General features: G+C 25.0%; 1 protein-coding gene across 1 annotated transcript in view; it reads right to left on the reverse strand.

Moving 5' to 3' along the window:
* LOC111635536 (beta-1,4-galactosyltransferase 1-like) overlaps positions 1 to 22,366 on the reverse strand; it is a 96,701-nt gene that overhangs the window by 11,316 nt on the left and 63,019 nt on the right. Inside the window, exon 3 of the mRNA XM_023380529.1 lies at positions 6,660 to 6,901. Coding sequence (XP_023236297.1) covers positions 6,660 to 6,901 — 242 coding nt within the window. The remainder of the gene's footprint in view (positions 1 to 6,659; positions 6,902 to 22,366) is intronic.

Consider the following 22,366-nt stretch of genomic DNA (forward strand, 5'->3'; position numbering starts at 1 on the left):
ACTTTCAATTTAATTTAGAATAACAAATCAAATCAATGTAAAAATTCTCAAAATTGCCGTTTTCGGTTTTAATTTTTAATTAGATTACCTCATTTACAGTTTAAATTTTTATCGAATTATATTAAATTGTATAAATTATTTATTTTATTTATAAAATATAGGCCTACATATTAAATAAATATCCAATTGAATTGCTTCCATTCATTATATTTCAAAACATTATATGATTTATTTTAAATTTTAATTTGTTTTATCAATTATTTATTATTTTCTTAATGTTATTTAATTAAATTGGATTTTATTTAAGATAAATTACACTTCTTTTATTTTATAATAAAGTTTACAATCTCATTTTAATATTTATAAACAAATTATTTATTTATAATTTCAATTTAAAAGGCTATATTTGTAATCAAAAATTATTTAATAATTTATCAATTATTATATAAATTAAATCTAAATTAAAATTATTAAGTAAGAGTTTCTTAATATTTCTATAATTTTTTCTCAGTGTAAATTATGTATAGATCCTATATATTTTTTATTCTTTCCTTTCTATAAAATCTTTTTTTTTTAAACTTACAAGACAATTCAATGATTTCTATAAATTTTGTTTATTGTTTTCTATTGAAAATTACAGAATTAAGCTTAATTAATACATTATTCTTTCGATCATTTAATTTTGAGTTTTTCGCTATATTTTTCTGTCTAATTAAGCTATTTTCTGTAAAAATTTAATTTCCTAATTTACCGATGTTAGAAGCTTCAATTTTTCATCATTAACTTAATGTAGAATTCTTTTCGTCTTCCATCATGTTTCAAAATGTAGTATCTTAGCTTTTCACATTGACATAGAATAATTTAAACAGATTTAACCAAAATTTGAAATAATTGATCACATATTACACTCATTTTTTTCTTTCGTTTATCTAAATGGGATTATAAATTTTAATTTTAAATCTCTATGACTAAAAAGTTGTGTTTTCAATACGTAATAATTGAAGATATTAGATTTGTATGAAATTTATTTTTTCATGATAAACCAGATACACGGTATTTTAATATCTATAAACTTACAAGCATATATATGTTAATTAGGTTTAATTCAATGTAAAAAATTATAAAAAAAAGAAAAGAAATCGTCTTGTGATCAATCAAAACAGCGCAGGTTCACTAGTTTCTTGAAAGTTGTCTCTCTTCTTCCGAAATGATTCATAATTATTTCATGTTAAGAATGCAGTTAACGGATAAAAATAAATGTATGAAGAGGAATAAACAAAAATAGTAATTATTTTATTTTATTCTGACTATGAAAGATAAAAATAAATAGAAATAAATAAAATAGATTCTCAGAGGCTGACAGCATGAAGTGGAAAAATGATGGTGTGCTTACATCGCATTTTTTCTGTGAAGATCGCATACATAATCTGTATTGACAATACACAATACAATTGACATTTAAAAATAAATTTTTATATACAATTACTATTATTTATATGCTTTAAATCTGAAATGCATAGTATATATAAAAAATATATTGTTTTTCTTATAAAAGTATACAATGAGAGGAATTTATGGATTGTAACATCAGTTCATACTATTATTTTCCATTGTATATCAGTCTTAATTCACATCTTAACATAAAGATCTGTAATATGCTATATATGCTATTGTGATAGATATACAGTATATACTTGTATATATATATATATAATATGTCCGAAGTATAGTAAAAGAAATAGCTAGCAAAAAGGAGAAAAGAAAAAGAGAAGCTTATTTGAAATGACAACAAAAATATTAAGCTGCACAAAAGGAAAGAAAATAACCAAAAAGTGTGAATCAAGCAAATAAGACACAATAAAACTAAAGAAGAATGTTACTAATATTAACAATACTTGTAAAGTATGAAGAAATGTTAAAGAATGACGCAGTGTAATTTTAAAATTACTAGAAATTGTTACAGTTAATAAATTTATTCGTTCCAATCAGTTCCTGTTAAAATAAAAGTATAATTTTTTGTTAATCAAAATTAAAATATATGAAATGTTTTATCTCTTATTCAAATTTTGTATTTAAGTATCTAAAAATGCATCTATTATTCATTTGTTTTTGAAACAGTTCTAAAAACTTTGCGTATATAATTGTTTATACTTAGCAAATACTTGGATACAGGCTAATTATTCGAATTTTAATTTATTAATTTTTACTTTCCCGGCTGTTATATTTAACAGCCTGGAAAGTGTAACGTGATAGTGTAAAGTGATCGGTCAAAACATGACCCCCCCAAGAATTTTACATTTTTGAACTCAGGGGACCTTGAAACCTTGAGAAATGAAAAAACAGTTGGAGGTTGTTCTGTATGTATATGGATGTGTTAGCGTGTGTGTGTGTGTGTGTGTGTGTGTGTGTGCGAACGATTTTGTTCGTCCACTTAATAGCTACTGTTCTTTTGTAGAAAATTTCTGAAATTTTGCAGGGAGGTTTGTGTATTAGAGGGATTGATGCTATTAAATTTTGGTGGTTAAAATTCAAAAGGATAGAAGATAGAGGGGGGTTCACTCAGGAATCAGGAATGGGGTCGGACTTAATGAAGATTTTACTTGTTATTAGCATCTGTAATTTTTTTAGAAATAAAACTTATCTCTACATTCAAAATTAAGCCTTTTCCATTTTATAATAATTAATAATATAAAAAATTTTAAAAATAAAATTTCATAACAGATGGTGTCATACGGTTTTAAAGTTTGGAAAGTTACGCAACTCGTTACTGGCTTTTTTTAACAAGGTAATTTAAAAATACATGAAATGCATGCATTTCGATTAATACAATGATTAGCTTATAATTTCTTCCACATTTATTCTACGAATATATTTTACTCATTACAAACTTCACAATTATCTTCTTCGATTATAAGTTGTCTTTTTATATTTTGAAAATAGAATATTATGAGGATAAATACCTAAAAAAAACATGTTTTACAGTAAGAAACTATATTAAAACTACAGTAAGGTTTATTTAAAATTTTAATATTGCTACCTGCATATTTTATTTTTTTTCGAATTCGAAATTCTAGTCTTATTCAAATAAAACATCAACATTAATCAATAAATGTCAGAAGCCTATTTAAATATATTTCAAGAGATAAAATAAAGGTAGACTAAATTTTCACTATTTAATTCCTTGCATTTTTATCTCCGGCACAAATTTGCTCATTCGTACTAAATAAATAAAACATCACTGAAGACAATTGATAATTCAAAAGAATGTTATATGGGATTAGAATAAAAGATGAGAATGATCAATTTTTAAACTAGAAAACCACAAATATTTAAATGAAATTATTTTAATTCCAATAAAATTCATTTTAACAAAGAATAATTAAATGAAATATAGAAGTTTGTAAAGCATAAAGTCAAATTTTGTAATAATACGAAGCTTATTATTTATTCTTTTTAAATAGTTTCTGTTTTTATAAATATTACACAAAATATCAATTTTAGAGTTTTAATATCTCTGTAAACAAAGAAATAACTACAGGTACAACATCTGTTGAAATACCCGCAATACATTCTGCCATAGTGATGTATAACATGTTTGTATAAGACATGTTAGATTTTAACAACAAAATATTTCTACAATTTCTTACAAGCTGTATTATATCTTTTCAGTCTATTTTCTGCTCTTTCTCAAGAGATTTATCACAGCATAGATCATAAGCATCAATTGAAACCGTTTTACGCTTATCGAATAGCCTAAATCTCGTCTGTCATTCACTTTGTTATCTATGTTCTGGCTATTTTTTTTTAATACGAGAATATATTATTCTTTTAACAAGATATTCAACAAGGTTTATTAATATTTAGTTTAATAAAATTATATTTAAAAACTTCAAAAACAATTTTTTATATAGATTATCATACACATTTTTGTCTCTTAAAGATTTATAAAATTATACTAACAATATGTTAAAATCGGATTTTAAATCACTTATTTGTATTTATAACAAAAATTGAATGCAATTTTATTTATAAAATTTAATTAATATTTTGATGCCGTTTAACGGTAAAAGCTCTATTATTCAGATAACATCATTGGTATTTTAGAAAATGATCTTTGTCCCGACAATTTTTCATCAATTTTTCTAAAATCATTTCTTTTCGCAAAGCTTTAATGGAAAGAAATTCGATTATGTACGGATATTTTTAGAAATCAATTATACCTATAAATGAAAAGGTGATTTAACATTAATTTTCAAAGTTTGAAGTATAATTTTACTATTTATCGAATAAATAAATGGTGGCTGAAATTTCAAAAATAGGTGGAGTTGGGGAAATTTAAAATAAATCTTTAGCTTGGAGTTTTATGGATCCCTAAGGCACAGAAAAAATGAAGATTGAGATCCACAAAGCACTAAATCCTTGGATAAGATACGATGTCACTTTATCTAAAATGATACATTTCAACTTATTACGTTTAAGCGACATATTAGTTATCACTGACATAAGAAGCCGTATGAATGCAAAGAACAAAATTTCAGTTTTAAATTACTTTGAAATCAGATCTTTTAGTTTCAAAAATAAATTATAATTGTCATTTTTATTTGTGAAATTTAAGGAATTGTCACCATAAGATGTTTATGTAGATTACCTATAAATATTGACAGATATTCTAAATGAAGAGTGTAGCTTTTATATTACTGAACAAAAAAATACTGATAAACAACCATTGTATTTGCGATGTGATTTTAAAAATTGTAAAAATTATATAATATTTCAAATCGCTTCTTCAAAATTCCAGCTTGCTTTACACTAATATTAGCATATAATTTTGTTTCCTTAACAAAATTATATTCTTTATTAATGTTATTTAAATAATTTATTTTCATATAAAAATAAATACTTTATAACACATAATAAATACTTTATAACACAGAATTTAAAAATTTTATTTACACTTTTATTTTCTGTTTATATATTTACCAAAATTTAATATTTTGCTTTCATTTTTTAACAAAAAAAACTTTAAATGAAAAACTTGTAAAATGTAATATTTTATATAACAAATCACAATTTTGTTCGCCATGAATTTTTTTTATAACAAATTTACTTCTAATTTGTATGATTTATCTGAAAACAATAAGCATTAGCCTGCATTCTTATAAATTATAATAATTAACGAGTTGAGGAATTTCAATGATGCATGGAATTCAATTTTATTATTGAAGCAGTAGACCGTAAAATTTAATTTTATTCGTCGTTTTTTTATTATTTCAATAGAATATTTATCCACAATGATTTAAAAGTTGAAAATTCAATAATGATTTTATTTGTTTTTTCTTAGTTAATTGACACTATCTGGGGGAAAACAACAATTAACACGGCAAGAGAATTCTGTACTTAAGAAATTAAACTCTTCACATAACTGAAGAGAGAAACATTAATAAAATATGTACGTAAACGAATATGGTTGCTATTTTTAGAATACTATTAAGTTATAGCAAAATTTTCGCTCCAATAATTTCAATCAATAAAATTTTCGATTTGAAAGTTTTCTCCGACCTGCTTTCCAAATATTGTACATTTATTAAATTTTATCTATCCCAAGCAAAATCTTGAATAACGCAACTTAAAAATAGAAATCATTTTACTCAAAAGGAATTCAATTTTATATAAGAACAGAACAAAAATAAAACAAATATCATATTTCAAATTATTTGTATATTTTCGAAATTTTTAAAGTAGTTTAACTTTATATCAAAGATTATTGTTTATATGTATATACTATTGTGTCAAAGGGTTTATCCATTAAATTTATAAATAAATAATGATTAAAATGTACTGACTTTTATGAATTATGCTGTATTAAGAAATAGATGAATCATTATAAAAATGATGTTTCTATGAGTGGATTATTGTTAAAGGAAACAATAAAGTTGACAGTGAAGGATTATATATCATAATAAACTCTTTCATAAAATTCATTATTTTTAGAAAATTTATGATCTTTTACTTTCACTGAAAGAATAGCACTTCATTAGAAAAATAATTTGATTTATCATTTACAATTAAATTTGAGAATCTTTTACAAATTGCAACAGTAGACAGAAATAGAAAAATAATTCGTTCGAAAACAAAGAAGGTTATTAAGCGTATACGCTTATAATTATAATTAAGCACATGCTTAATAATAATAATAATAGTAATAAATAAATTTTATAATTTAGAATTATTCAACAAAGCGATAAATTCCTTTGCTTATTCAGTAATAAAAACATTAAAGATTGTTCTCGATGTTTCTTTAATACTATATTTTTATGCAAATTTCTGAAATCTGAGTGCCACTTTTATTAAGTATATCGTCTACAGCTTAAAATTTTGTTGAATTCAATTATTAAATTAACTTTTATTTGAAAATACTTTTAAAAAGAATAAATTACAATTTTTGCATAAAAAAGAAAAACTAAAAATTAATAAAATAAACAAAACAACTAAAATCTAACATTAATCAATATGAAATTTATAATTTTATAATATTAAATTCGATTTTTGTCTTTGTATTTTGTCTATATAATTAAGTATATAAAATTACTGTGTTTATTTTTTATATGCCTAAAATACTAAAATCACTACATTAAAATCACTGACAATTTAGCACTTACCTGTTCTATAACGTAAACTTTATATTCCAGTAACTGACGTTGTAAAATAGGGTGAAGAGTATATAGAAGAATGGCAAGATGAACAAGACGATCCCTGAAGGGGATGATAACAGCAACGCGATGCCTAGATGTGCAGTTTATTGGTGTTTTTAACTCTCCTTCTTTTAATGGAATGTTCAATTTAGTTATTTTTTGAATTTGAGAGAGTAGGCGAGGCCTCAAGTCAACTTTTATCCTACCTACTGTAACAGAAAATGAAATTAGCTAAATTCGAAAAGATAATTAGTTATTTTTTTCACAAAACAAAAATAATAAATGGAAAAATCATTCTTTTATAATAATTTATTTATATTAACGATGAATTTTTCAATTTTTAATGATCTTAGTAATTCCACGACTATTCGACTAAATGATTATTGTGGTTACAGTTACAAAATCGCTCATTAGTAGAAGTAATTTACAGAAATCAATTAAACTTAAAGCTAAAATTATCTGTTATAATGATCTAAATTTCGACTTAGCTTCTTTCTAAATGTGCGAGTAATTCAAGTATTCTTACAGACTATTATGTAGATATAGGATATTGATTATCAATATTTCGGAAATTGAGAAAAATGTCATTATATTCTAGGATAATCTATAAGAATTCAGATAACATTAAAGAAATGCTTTACTTACTTTTGTTCTATACAATCGACATATTAACTAATTAGTCATTTCTAATCGGATTTTAATTAATCGATTTGTTAATAATGAAAATTTTAACAGTTTTACATTGCACCGCAAGCAAGTTTCCGATTTAGGAAAGAATTTTACTGAAAAAATAAATACTTTATGGGATTAAGTATCAAATAAAAACATATTTTGCATATATTTATATATTTTAATATATCTTTTTTGTAAATGAAATAGTATACTTTTACAATGTAAATAATAATAATTCTGGCTTTGATTTACAGGATTATAAGGATATTCAAATGTTTGCGTAATTAAATATAAAAGAATTTATCCTCAATGATAGAATGTGGTATAATATGAAAGAAATTTATATATATATNATAGAAATATTCGCAGTCATAATAAGCGTAGTAACTCGCCCAAAGTCAAGCTTATAAGCTTATACGCTTTGTTGATATTTTATCTGTCATCTTTACAAACTCTAATTTCAATATCAGTCAACGTATATCAATAGCACATTCTACTTTTTTTTTCAGTGCCAAGTTTCAAATGAGATAATGGATAATTAATAAGTTTTATTTTAAATGATATATTAAAAATCGATATTTTTATCAATAAGAACGCACAAGAACTCAAAAAAATTCAGCAGTTTTAAACTAATCGTTTAAACTATTCGAAATAATTTATTTTATTATTATTGAAGCAGCTATTTACATGCTGAGTTTTTATAGCTGCGATACGATAAGAAATTTTTACACTCTGAACATCTTGACATATCGCTTTTGGCGAATAATGTAATTTCTCAAATTTCCTGAAATATCTACTTATCTCTTATGCTTTAGGTAAATTTTATATTTGAAAAAGTCTGTTCTTTATATATTGTAGCAACCTGTATTTGGTTTTACAAATCCTGAAACATCAGTAACCTTAATCTTGACTTTAAGTATGAATAATAAATTTTATAAAAGGCATTTCTTTATACATAATAATAAATTGATATTTTACGCTTAGTTCATAAGAAGATTTTCTAAGAATTATTAATGATAGTAAAATTTATTATGTGGAATTTTTGTGAAGATAAGATTTAATAATTTCAACATCTTTGCATGAAAATATATTAATCATTGAATAATGCTAATTTAAAAATAAAATTCTATGAAATAATCTACAATTTATACCTATCTGAATATTTATTTCATCCATTTTGTATAAATAATTTCAATATTGAAAAAACTTCATCTTCTAACATATTTACGATTTCTATGTATTAAAATCTGATAAAATATTCATTATGATAATTTAAAGTGAGAATAGGAATTAAATTTGAACATTAATATGAATTAAAACATAATTATATCGATTCTTTATTTTATTTTTGCTAACACGTTTAATATTTTTAGGTAAATTAATTAAAAGAAACTATCAAATAAAATATGAAGATACAAAAATGTTACAAAGAAAGGTAAATTCATTCAACAAATAAGCACAAATAAACAATCGAATCTGAAAAATTCTGAGCTGCATTCATTGGTATATCTATTATTGAACCAATGTATGCTTTCAGAGTAAGAGATTGACAAATTTCTTGGAATTGCAAATTTTTATTTAAGTAATACGCGAAGCACGTAGAAAAAATATATTAAATTCAACTCGATCTATAACAAATCTGCTAAAATAGATTTACAAGTTGATTGAAAATAAAAATTGTTAGCATATCATTTCACATAAAAATTGATCTTTCTTGGAGGAAATTCTGAAGTATATATAATCATTTAAAAAGTATAGAATTTTTATTAGTTTCTACATTATATGAGAACGATTTTGTTCGTCCACTTAATAGCTACTGTTCTTTTGTAGAAAATTTCTGAAATTTTGCAGGGAGGTTTGTGTATTAGGGGAAAAAAACAAATTCTTTTATTTGTAAATATGTACAGTATTATAGGAATCGCTGTCCGGAAGTGTGTACTTCAATATAATCTTTCATTTCATTTTAGTAATTGCATGGTTATTTTTTCATTATGCATTTCATTTTTCTTATTAAAATATATACGTTGTCCTTTCTTAGACTCTAATATCTTTTAACTCATTTTTTTGAAGAGAACATATTATTCTGTACTTTATGTAAATACAAAATTCTAACTATATAGGCCTATTTGTTTTTCCATCTTTTAGAAGATTTGAGGCTATATAAATCCTATCAATCGCGGTTGTTTTATGCCCGTCAGCGGCATATTCTTACCATAATTGAGGTGTTCTTCACTTTAAATATTTTTGTCATTGTAATGATTTGTATATTATGAATGCTGTGTGCTATTAACAAGATAATTGCAACAGGTTTTATTTTTAAATTTAATAAATAAAATGTCTGTATTTCTGCATTAAAACATGTATTTTAATGTGCAAACATCAGGACACTCTTTACATTTGAGTAAACAAGTATTTACATTTGATAACTTATAAATAATAGTTAGAAATTTCAACAAACAGCACTTTTATGTATATAGTTTCTAACAGTGCCGGCTCATTTTGGCACCGGCCCTTTAGGCATTTCTCAGAACTATCCTATGGCCACCCACTCCTGTATCCCTGTATATATAATATATATACAAAATAAATTAGATCATATCATAGTTTCATTCATATTACGTTTTCACACATTTTCTTTGCATTTTCCACCAGCCAGTGATTGCGGACATCATTTTCACTTACAAACGTAGTTTTATATTACATTTAATTTACGTTTGTTATACTACATTTTTAATTTATTATAACGTATAAAACTGCTGTAAAAATTATATTATTGTTATTATTATTATTGATATTTAAATAAGACAATTTAAATTTTGATATCCTACATACAAATAAACATGTAAAATTATATATTTTTATTTTAAATGATATATTAAAAATCGATATTTTTATCAATAAGAACGCACAAGAACTCAAAAAAATTCAGCAGTTTTAAACTAATCGTTTAAACTATTCGAAATAATTTATTTTATTATTATTGAAGCAGCTATTTACATGCTGAGTTTTTATAGCTGCGATACGATAAGAAATTTTTACACTCTGAACATCTTGACATATCGCTTTTGGCGAATAATGTAATTTCTCAAATTTCCTGAAATATCTACTTATCTCTTATGCTTTAGGTAAATTTTATATTTGAAAAAGTCTGTTCTTTATATATTGTAGCAACCTGTATTTGGTTTTACAAATCCTGAAACATCAGTAACCTTAATCTTGACTTTAAGTATGAATAATAAATTTTATAAAAGGCATTTCTTTATACATAATAATAAATTGATATTTTACGCTTAGTTCATAAGAAGATTTTCTAAGAATTATTAATGATAGTAAAATTTATTATGTGGAATTTTTGTGAAGATAAGATTTAATAATTTCAACATCTTTGCATGAAAATATATTAATCATTGAATAATGCTAATTTAAAAATAAAATTCTATGAAATAATCTACAATTTATACCTATCTGAATATTTATTTCATCCATTTTGTATAAATAATTTCAATATTGAAAAAACTTCATCTTCTAACATATTTACGATTTCTATGTATTAAAATCTGATAAAATATTCATTATGATAATTTAAAGTGAGAATAGGAATTAAATTTGAACATTAATATGAATTAAAACATAATTATATCGATTCTTTATTTTATTTTTGCTAACACGTTTAATATTTTTAGGTAAATTAATTAAAAGAAACTATCAAATAAAATATGAAGATACAAAAATGTTACAAAGAAAGGTAAATTCATTCAACAAATAAGCACAAATAAACAATCGAATCTGAAAAATTCTGAGCTGCATTCATTGGTATATCTATTATTGAACAAATGTATGCTTTCAGAGTAAGAGATTGACAAATTTCTTGGAATTGCAAATTTTTATTTAAGTAATACGCGAAGCACGTAGAAAAAATATATTAAATTCAACTCGATCTATAACAAATCTGCTAAAATAGATTTACAAGTTGATTGAAAATAAAAATTGTTAGCATATCATTTCACATAAAAATTGATCTTTCTTGGAGGAAATTCTGAAGTATATATAATCATTTAAAAAGTATAGAATTTTTATTAGTTTCTACATTATATGATAGATTATATTAATTATAATTATATATATTTTTTAAGTTTAAAGCAGCAGGAATTGTTGGCATAGTAAGTTATTGATGGCAATGCAATTTTTAATAAAATAGATAGTTTCTACTACGCATAAATTCTAAGTAATCATATGACTTACGGATAATAAGTTTTTCTAAAGAAAGCAATTTAATATTCAGTTAAATTAAAATTCTGAAGAAGAATAAGCAGCTTTCATACGAAAACTTTTTTTTAACTAAATAAGGTGCCGGCTTTTTACCTTTTGGAAAAAATCTTTTGTATTTGATAAAAAATTTCTTTTTCAGGAAAGAGAAAAGTTATTCAAATAAAAAAATTATATCTTAGTTTCAAGTTTAACTTTTCTTTTATTAGTTTTATTATAAAAAAATGAACTCCTTTCTGTGTTTACATTTTCATAATAATAATATTATTGCAAGAAACTTAAATGATACATAACTACTTAATAGGAATTTAAGAGTTTGTACAATTTAACTTTTAATGAATATACCAGAATCTGGAGAGTCGATACAAATGTGTAGCTAAAAATATCATGCACTTCAAATAATTGTCGAAGATCAATGAATAAAATAAAAATGAAATCTGAAGGTCAAATCACAAGATTTAATACTGTTTCTTATAGAAGTGCGTTGTATTTTAGTCTAGAATTATATATAATCATATATAATATATAATCTAGACATAATATATAATCATAACAATTTATTAGTCTAGCATTGGGAATTTCTTCGTATATTTCTGTTGTTATTATTTCTATTATATATAATCTACTATATTAATAATATTTTTAAATAATAATTCTTCTCCATAAGGAAAAGGGATCATTACTTATTATCATGGAAAAATCATTTATGAAATAAATTTTATCGTTAACAAAATTCTACATTTTAAAACAATTACTATGTGTAACATAGATTAAATCAACTATCTCTTTCAAATAATATATCAAATAACTGATAATTTACTACCTAATTGTATTGTACAATAAACTTAAATGTTCAACAATTTAATTTCGTTTTTCGTTATCAATATTTTAATTATTAGGGTAACAATATAATATAAGATTATACTGTACATTAAATGATTTAATAAGAAGCTAAACTTAGCAATATTTGCCGGATATAATCACTTATTTGATAACCAATGAAAAGATGTTTTGAACGAATAAAACAAATTTGTTATGTTCTTCAAATCTGACATTCACCCGAGTTCAANTCTACTGTATTATATGTTTTTATTAATACTCATATCATTAAGAATTATTTCATATGATCAATTTTCCCTTTACTAAAAAATTTATCTTTGATTATAATAGAAAAGAATATAAATATTATATAAAAATGATTCATTTTTCAAATATTCTATCATTACGATTTATATCAGTAGGTAATTCTAGAGTAAGAAGTAGCTTAAGATATTTTGTCATATTTATATTGGTTAAAAAAAAACATTAGTACTATCTATCGATTATAATGAGAAATACAAAGATAAATTAATATAATTTTACGAATTATGTTAGAATTATACTTTTCGTTTGATAAAATGACTAATAAATCAAATTTATAATTTAAATATAACAAGATTTCTAGTAACAGACAAGAATCTTGAAAGAATAAATTGATGTTCTAGTTATCTCTCTCTCTCTTTCTATTTTTTCCTTTACATGACAGTTAAAAGAAATAATTTGCATCTTATATATTAATTTAATAAACTAAAAAATTTCTTTTCGAAATCTAGAAACAACTTCTATCTGTCAAATAAAACAGATAAAAAAAAATTAAATTCTTATTATAGTAATATAGTAAAAACTCAAAATTCGATTATAAATTTAGAAATTTATTGTTTTAAATTATGAAAATGTTAGTTATCAAGAGGTTTAATATAGATTTCAAAATATATTAATGATTTCTGTTGGCACAATGTTAAAACCTGAAAGTATTTATTATTTTCCCTATATCCGTATTACGATAAAAATTTTTACAAGAATCTTCGTGTTTTTACTTTTCTTAATTATTTTATTTTACGCAAATATTAATATCAGAAACACAGATTTTTGACTTCAAATATATTTAGATTGATGTCAATATTAACATACTTAAAGAGACGACCTGGCAGTCGAGCAATTAAGGCGAGAGCCTATCGCTCTGGGGAATCCGGGATGAAATTCGGACAGGTCGAAAAACCCCAGAAATTTTTCGGGAGTGGTCCAAATGTCTATGTCGGGTCCCCGTCCTTTATCGCCCAGCTTTCCCATTGTACGCCTGGTGGAACCCGTAATAGGCTTACTAAATAAAGGCCCTCTTACTTGTTAGTACACATAGCACCGAAAAAGTTAAGAAATATCTATATACTTAAAGAAATTGTCTTTGTGTTACAATTACTAAAAATAAGTAACTGGATATATTTTTCTTAGTTTCATCAATTTTATTTGTACTTTAAGAAGAGAAAAACCTATAATTAACAATGTCAACTTGTTGATCTACACTACATAGATATATTCGATTAAACAGATACTTGAATTCGTTGTTCCTTTGCTCTTCAAAATTTCATATTAAATTAATAATTATTTCTATTTTATAAATATTATACTCGAATGTTTGAAAATACTTGATTACCTTTGATTTTTACAGAAAACACTACAAAGGAAATCAAATTAATATTATTCTGTTGCGAACGATTGTTATGAAATTCCTATTTTTAAATGTCTAATAACATAATTTTCATTTAAAAAGTACATTCAGTTATTTTATTTGATTCAAAAGGAAATATTTAATGTATTGTAGTAATCAAAATCAGTAATTTTCAAAATTGGTCGGTTTTGAAATAGAAATTTCTAAAACTCCATAAATACAAAAAGTATTATTTATAACACTTATAATTAATGCCAAACTTTAAAAAATCGGTCTCCTATATCGTTATTAATGTTTTTATCAGAAAAATTGCAAAATTTTCTTTGTATTTCATTTATAAATGTGACTTAAAAAAAAATCTTTTCTTTCTGCTTTAATCCTGTCCATTTATCTAATGGAATATTGACTAAAACAAAAATATTTTGATGGCAGAATTCTCTCTAGCGAATTATCTGTTATTAAGAAACTTTGATATCTTTTCTTTATTTTGAATTAATTGGAAACTTTCTATATCTCTAAAGTAGTTCCATTACATTTATGTTAATTTCCTTTGCTCAAATATAAGAATTTTGTTTGTAAAAATATATTTCTTGTTAAATGTAATAAAGTATATTTATATTTTAATGCATAAAATGTTTATAATAAGTTATATACATTTTATGAATCTCAAAGCTAAAGCTTTTAGAGAAAGAAGGTATTCTTTTCTCTTACTAATTTGACACATTTTTTTGCACTTTAAAATTATTATTTAGACAAGTTCATAGTTATTTCTAATACTTAACAACATTATACTTCTAGAACATCACTAATGAAAAAAAGCATATACACCTTAGAGGTGAATTTTTATCATAAATTATTTAAACATAAATTTTTATTTAGTAAAATAAAAATAAAACAATTCATTCTTTATTTATTTATTTTCAAAAACTTTTAATACTTTCTTGGTTTATTTATCAGACAAAAAGTTAATTATTATCATCTTAATGATATACGATATTTATTTTTATTATTAACATTTTTTCCTTCATTTTAAACTTGTGCTTATCAGAGAAGTTATTATTTCTCTTTATTATCCTAATGATATATAAACAATAAAATTTATTATTTTTTTTATTACTTTAAAACAAGTATTAAAAGGTTTAAATAATGCTGATTCAAGAGAATATAGTGTAAAGAACGTTTTTGATTTAATAGAAACAGTCTACATTAAAATCTTAATTACTTAATTATAGCATTTTATAATAGTCAGTTAATCGTTCATGTAAAGAAATAATGCCAAACAATTACTTATAGCTTACATATATGTTTTCTAAATTAAAAATTAAATGTTTGCAATAATTTTCTAATATTTAATTCTATAATAAAGGTATTTATATTTTTCTTAATCTGAAAATATAATTTATAAATACCTTTTCAATTCAATTTTTCGAAAATTGTCTTTATTCAAAATGATTCTGTTCTGATTAAAATATAGCGAAAAAGTAAATAGATTACCCTTTTCAATTTCTAATTCGAAATTTGCTTTATCCTTTATACAGAATATCTTAATTCTTTAAATCCCCTTGAAGAATTAATTTATGCTTGTTTAAATTCATTCTAAATTCTATTTCCAAGAATAACCAACGGATGTAATTCCATATTAATTCTATCACCCAAATCAGTTTCTTTAGCGAATTTACTTTAACAAATTTTGATTTTTATATAATCAAATGGTTTTCGAATAATAATTAAACTTCTTGAATTAGTCAATCAATTAAATTTATTTTATTATTTATCTTTGTAAAAATTATATAATAATGATTCATCAGCTACTACCATTCATTAAAATTTGAAATTTATTTAAAACAGAATAGGAATATTTGATGCTTCTAAACAGAACAAAAATAATTTCTGGGGTTATATTTATCTCTAAACATTAAAAAAAGAAGAATCAATAGACGAGCAATTATTTATTGTGACATCGTCACAATACCGGGCTGCAATTTTTAATCATATTTTTTATTTATTTAATTTAAAATATATGTTCTCCACCTCAAATTAGTAGTGGCTTGCCTCTGTACTGTACAGTACATCATACTTTTCCTTTAACAGTAGAGTCGTACCGGTCATCTATCTAACACCTTTCAGGGGAAAATTTTTGAATTGAAATGACGTGACTTTCGGTTTGCATCGGACGTTCATATATAGTTAATCGGGCCTCCTGTACCTAATATTTCCATATCTGGTCTCGTCGTCGTTCATCTATCTACTCCTTTCTCGAGATTAAGAAAGACAGGCAGAGAGACAGACGGACGACAGGGAATTTATAGATGTACAATTTTTTTCAGATTACAGTCCAATAACATGGTACTTTCAAAATTATCCTGACGCACTATTCATGAATACACTAATCATATTTCCAATATATTGCAAATCTCTTGTAACTTTATAGGATTCCTTTTACTTCGTTTAGAATATTATACATATATAATCTTGATATTTATTCAGTTCCTTTTTATGCTGTACAGGTGCTGTGAATATCATGATGTTTCTTTCCTTTTACTTTCCCGGCTCTGTTATATATAACAGAAAGAAAGTATGGCGATCGGGCAAAAAAATTTACTCCCCCGAAGATTTTTACATTTTTGGACTCAGAGGACCTTGAAAATTTGAGAAATGCAAAGAAATTCGTTTTTTTCCCTGTATGTATGGATGTTAGTGTGTGTATGCTGTGTGTGTGTGTGTGGGAGCACAACTTTGTTCACCCTCATTGAAGTTTAAAAACTCCTGTGCTTTTTGTTGAAAATTCTGAAAATTTGCAGGGAAGTTTGTGTATTAGGGGAGCAATGCTATTAAATTGTGGTGGCTAAAGGTCGACAGGGTGGGAAGACAAAGGAGTCGTGTGTCGTACTCAAGTGGGGTCGGACTTAATGACGATCCTACCCTCAAAATTAAGCTTTTTGCTATTTTATAATAATTAAAATATAAAAACTTTTAAAATAAAATATGATAACAGATGGCACCACACGCAGTTTTAAATGTTGCCGGGAAAGTTAAGAAATTCATTGCTGTATGTTTCAAATTTTGTATGCCTACTTTTAATCATCATTTTCAACTGTATTGGGTGATCGGTTAACGAACATAATCCGTTCCAAGACTTTGTTCGCTAACCGAATTGTTCGTTAACCGATTATCAATTTACCATACATTTGTATGGGAATTTGATTAATTCGTTCTGGAGGCCCCCAAAAATAAAAAAATATATATACTTTCTTACTACGTTCATTTATATATAATAATAAAAATACATATATATGCGGTCTTGCATTTTTATTAGTTATGTTTATTTGTTTGTGGGGCGTTGAAGAATCTGTCCAATGTCGATTGCTTTCTTTCTTCTTCAGGATTTTTCAGAAGTAATTAATAGCATTGTAATTGTAAAGATCCCCAACCTGGTTTGTATGCCATTCTAAGACCGTTGATCTGACGTCCCCCACTTCTTCAAAAGATCTTTAATTAATAGCAGATATCGGCATTAATCCTCTTTTTCGTAATAACACATAACTCGCTGAGTTTCTTGGTGTTCTTCTGTCGTCAGATCCGTTTCAGGTTCCATTATAAGCTCTTCAATGTTCTTTATTTCTCAGAAGTGATTTTTGTTACTCCTTTAGCTGCTTGAGTCTTCTTGATTATACTGTATCTTTCTTAGATAAGACTGAACTGCGGCTTACTGTAGATCTATTCAAGCCAACTGCCCAGCAACATCAGACAACTTCTGCCACTCTCAACCTTTGCTATTATGCTCTCACCTTTCGAAAATAAAAACCGACGCAAAACTTAACGAGTGCCCGCCCGACAGTCTCGCTAATATTATAAAAAATTGTTTGTCGGAAAAATAAAAGGCTGGAATTACAAACGAGAATTTCAAAGTTCGGAGGAATACTATCCGATCAGTATATACCGGGAAGAGCGTCGATGTCGACGTCTCCCGCGCTCCGAAAAGTTTCGAATTGTTTCCTGAAGACAAGGGAAGACCAATTAGTATTCATTATTTTGCGTCACTTCTTCTTGTGTTTGTTCTGTGAGGAGTTCGTTATCCGAACATAAAGATCTTTCGCGAAAGTGTTCGTTATCCGTTTGTTCGTAGTCCGAACTGTTCATTAACCGATCACCCACTGTATATAAAATAAAGTTTAAAATATTAGTCATTCTATCATTATTTTATTTTACAGTCATTCTATTCATTACTTTTATTCAAAAGCCTGTTTAATCATATGCTTTTCATTTTTCATTTAATTATACATAAAACAACAAATATACATCATGGTTTTCAATAGACATTTACTTAGAGTTTCACGGGGGAAAAATTAAAATGTGTAATGAATCATTGAAATATATTTCCTACGACCAAATAGCCGAGACATCTAAAGACAATAGCCTGAGCTCTTGGGTTCAGCATTCGAATCCCAGTTAGCTCAGAACCTGACGAATGGATTGACTTGGAAATGTTGAACGCTATATCTTACCTCAAACCCATGATAGACCTGAAAAGTCTTGTTAGTACTCATAAGTCGAAAAGAATTAAAAAGAAAAGAAGATATTCTTTCCAGAATTAGAATTAATTTCAAATTGGTTACTTAAATATGCAATACACTTTAATAAGATCCACTAGTAGCCAAGTGGATAAAAACACTGAACACTGGTAGTTATGTCTCACCAATGGGCTGGCCTAGCGGATTGAATTGAATTGATAGTAGAAGACAGGAAAAAAAAACAGATGGGCTATCTCTCAAGGGAGGTCCTTTATCACAAACTGTCCCTGTTTACATGTTACTAAATACGTGAAAAAAACCAGAAAAACAAAACGTTGACACACCATTAGTGAGGCGTGAACCCACGACTACGAGTGTTCAGTGATTTCATCCATTCGGTCATTTTGACTGTGTGAAGTTTGCCGTGTTTCTTTACGTGTCTGATATCTAAATAGGGTCAGTTTCCCATAGAACGACTTCCGGGAGGCATCCTTCCTTTGGCAAATAGCCCTCGTGTTGCGTCGCCGTATCTCATCAAGAGAAACCAAACAACTTTAATAAATCATATAAATAAATTATATATGTTTATATACATATTTTCCATAAATGTTACTTGTAAATTCATTACGTAATAACTATACGGAATCTTAAATATATTTTCATCATAAAATTGGTATTATCATGTCTTTTGTTAGCATTTACAGAAATTTAAATATAATTTATTATTTAAGGAGTTTTATAAGAATGAAAAACATGTTTTATAAGTAAATTTCTTTCACAAAATTTTACAAAAATTATCTAATATGAAACTAAAAATAGAAATATTTGCCGGATATAATCACTTATTTGATAACCAATGAAAAGATGTTTTGAACGAATAAAACAAATTTGTTATGTTCTTCAAATCTGACATTCACCCGAGTTCAAGAATCACTCAGAAGACTATTTTAATCCACAGATAATTTATTTATATCATTTCGGATCGGTCTACAAATAACAAAACTATTTTGTAATTTACAATTATTTGATTTTAAGAGGCATAAAAATGAAAACGAATAACTTACAAAGATACAATCTGCGACAGAACTCAGATTCAAAATGCATATAAATGAATTATAATTGTCTTCTGAGTGATTCTTGACCTCGGGTGAATGTGAAGGACGTAACAAATTTCTTTTATTCGTCCAAAATGACTTTCCAATGGTTATCAGATTAAAAATGTTATCTAGTTTTTATAATTTATTTTAATTCACAATTTCAATATTTTCAAACGTTTCTCTGTTGTTTGTATATATCCACACGTCTTTTCGAATATTTTATGAATATATTGAGATATTAGGTCGTGATATCATTGAAATTTATTGTATTTGAAATTGTCTAAAATTTAGCAAAATTTTATGTTCTGTAAGCCAAACGAAATTTAGATAATTAATTTATTTTATATGTATACTGTAATATTAATTTTTCGGTTTTTAATTAAATAAGATTTAAAATTTGTTTGCCATGTTAAAAATAAATTATAAATTTTTCGTTAATTTAATTGTTAATTATGACATAATAAAATTTATTTATTAAATCACGATTAAAAAGTAATAAGCAATTGTAAAAAATTCAAAACAGGCAAAATATACGATTCAAAAAGTAAAACAAAGGTTTAGAATGAAAAATGTATTTAAATCGAGCGGAAATCAAACTATCTGAGATCGGTAATAATCGAAATTATTTACTTCGTGCTATATTATGATGCATAAGTAATAACTTTTTAATGATATAGTTGATAAAAGAACGAATGTGCCTTTGCGAGGTAAATCTGCTATTCAGATAATTTCAAATTTTACAGATAATTTAAGAATAAAAATAAATTAATCTAACATAACATTTAATTTATTTTATTAGTGCTAGCTTATAAACTTTTTCCTTTAATATTAACCTTATTTTTGAAAATTTTCTAAGGCGCTGCAAAAAAACATTGGGTTTAAACTTAGATTGAATCTAGTCTACACTTAGGCTAGATTTAGAGGCGGATCCAAAATAACTCAAAATGTTTCTAACTCAAAAATTAAAAATACAGTACAGTATTTAAATAATGGCAAGTACTGTACCTTTTACTAACAAGAGAAATACAATTATATTGGAATGGTCCGATAATCTATATTTGTTATAAATGTATTTTAACAACAATAATTTGAAATAGAGAAATAAATTTTAATTTTTTTTTTTGTGTCAATGAGGAGGACTTAAGCCCCGTTGATCCGCTCTTGGTTAGATGTAGATCTGTGCACCATGATACTGTGATAATGATAAAGGCACCAGCTCGCCGCTTTGAGGACCCAGATTCGAGTCTGTAGTGGCTCAGCAATTTTTAAGAGAGCCTTAAGTCGGATTTGTTGGATCTTTAACTTCACTAATCAGCCACCCCTATCATGAGCTTTGCTGAAACCATGATGGTATGAAAAAAACTTTCTTAATTTCACAGAAAAGGTAGAATAAAAATTAAAAAGCACCTTCCTAATAGAAGTCAATTCGCTTCTAAGCCGCCATTCTGAGCTTTAAAAATTAAAATTTTCATCTTCAAATAAATTAACATTTTATGAAAAATTTATAACTCATTTAAAACTGATTTTAAATGTATAATATATAGGCTATATTTTATATTGTAAATAATTATTGTGTAATTGTAACTATAACTGTATATTATATAATACAGTTACTAAAATTAGATAGACTATATCTTAAATTTTTACAGAATTTTTAAAAGTTAAATACAGTTTTGTATATTAAGTCTTTAATACTTTTTCTTAAAATATTAATAAATCTTTTTGAAAAATATGGCAGACAGTTATTTGAAATAATAATGTTTAACGTTTCAAGTAGAAAAGCTTCAATAGACCATTTTTCACTTTACTATAAAAATTGAACCCTATGACTATTATCACACAGTAATCGACAGATAAAAGGATTGAGGAGTACTCTAATATTAACCATTCTGAACTTTCTAAGTTCAATGGAGTAGCTTCATTGTCTTTCATTCAATAATTTCAGCTCCATCAGATATTTTTAGCAAGAGTTGCCATCTTTTAATAGAATTTTTATGTTACGATAAGTGAAAAGTAAAAATTAATTCACATAAAATTTACTTTATAAATATAAAAAATAAAACGTATACTTTATATTAGATAATAATTTTTTTCTATAAAGAAAATGTAGTATTTATCATTAGCTTTGATATTGATTTTAGAATATTTTTTCTTAATTACGAATCCCTGAAATGCAACCGATATTTTCAAAAACTTATAAATTTCGGTGATTATGTTGTTTTTATTTTTAAGATTTATTGGTAACTTTGAAGAGAGAAAATGTCAATCTTTCAGTGACATAAAAACCTTGACAAAAATCTATAGGAAATGTTGCAAGAAGAAGAAAAAGAAAGAAAAATCGATAATACATTAATCTGTTGGCTTTAGTATCGCACTTTTAGCTTTATACGCTTAGAAATCAAAGTTTATTACACTCATATTTACACAAAGAAATTTTATTTGTTGTAATACGAAAAATAAATTAAAATCTTAATAGAGTAAGAAATCAAATAAAAAACATAAACTATAATACAAATATTTCAAAAAATAATGAAAACATTCATTTATTATTTAAAATATTAATATTTAATACGTTTATAAAATATTGCTTAACATTTTATAACAATAAATATTTTGTAAGCATGGTAAAAAGTAATTATAAAT

The sequence above is a fragment of the Centruroides sculpturatus genome, unplaced genomic scaffold (genome assembly GCF_000671375.1).
Source record: "Centruroides sculpturatus isolate CEXI.00-Female unplaced genomic scaffold, Cexi_2.0 scaffold122, whole genome shotgun sequence".
NCBI classification, from domain to species: domain Eukaryota; kingdom Metazoa; phylum Arthropoda; class Arachnida; order Scorpiones; family Buthidae; genus Centruroides; species Centruroides sculpturatus.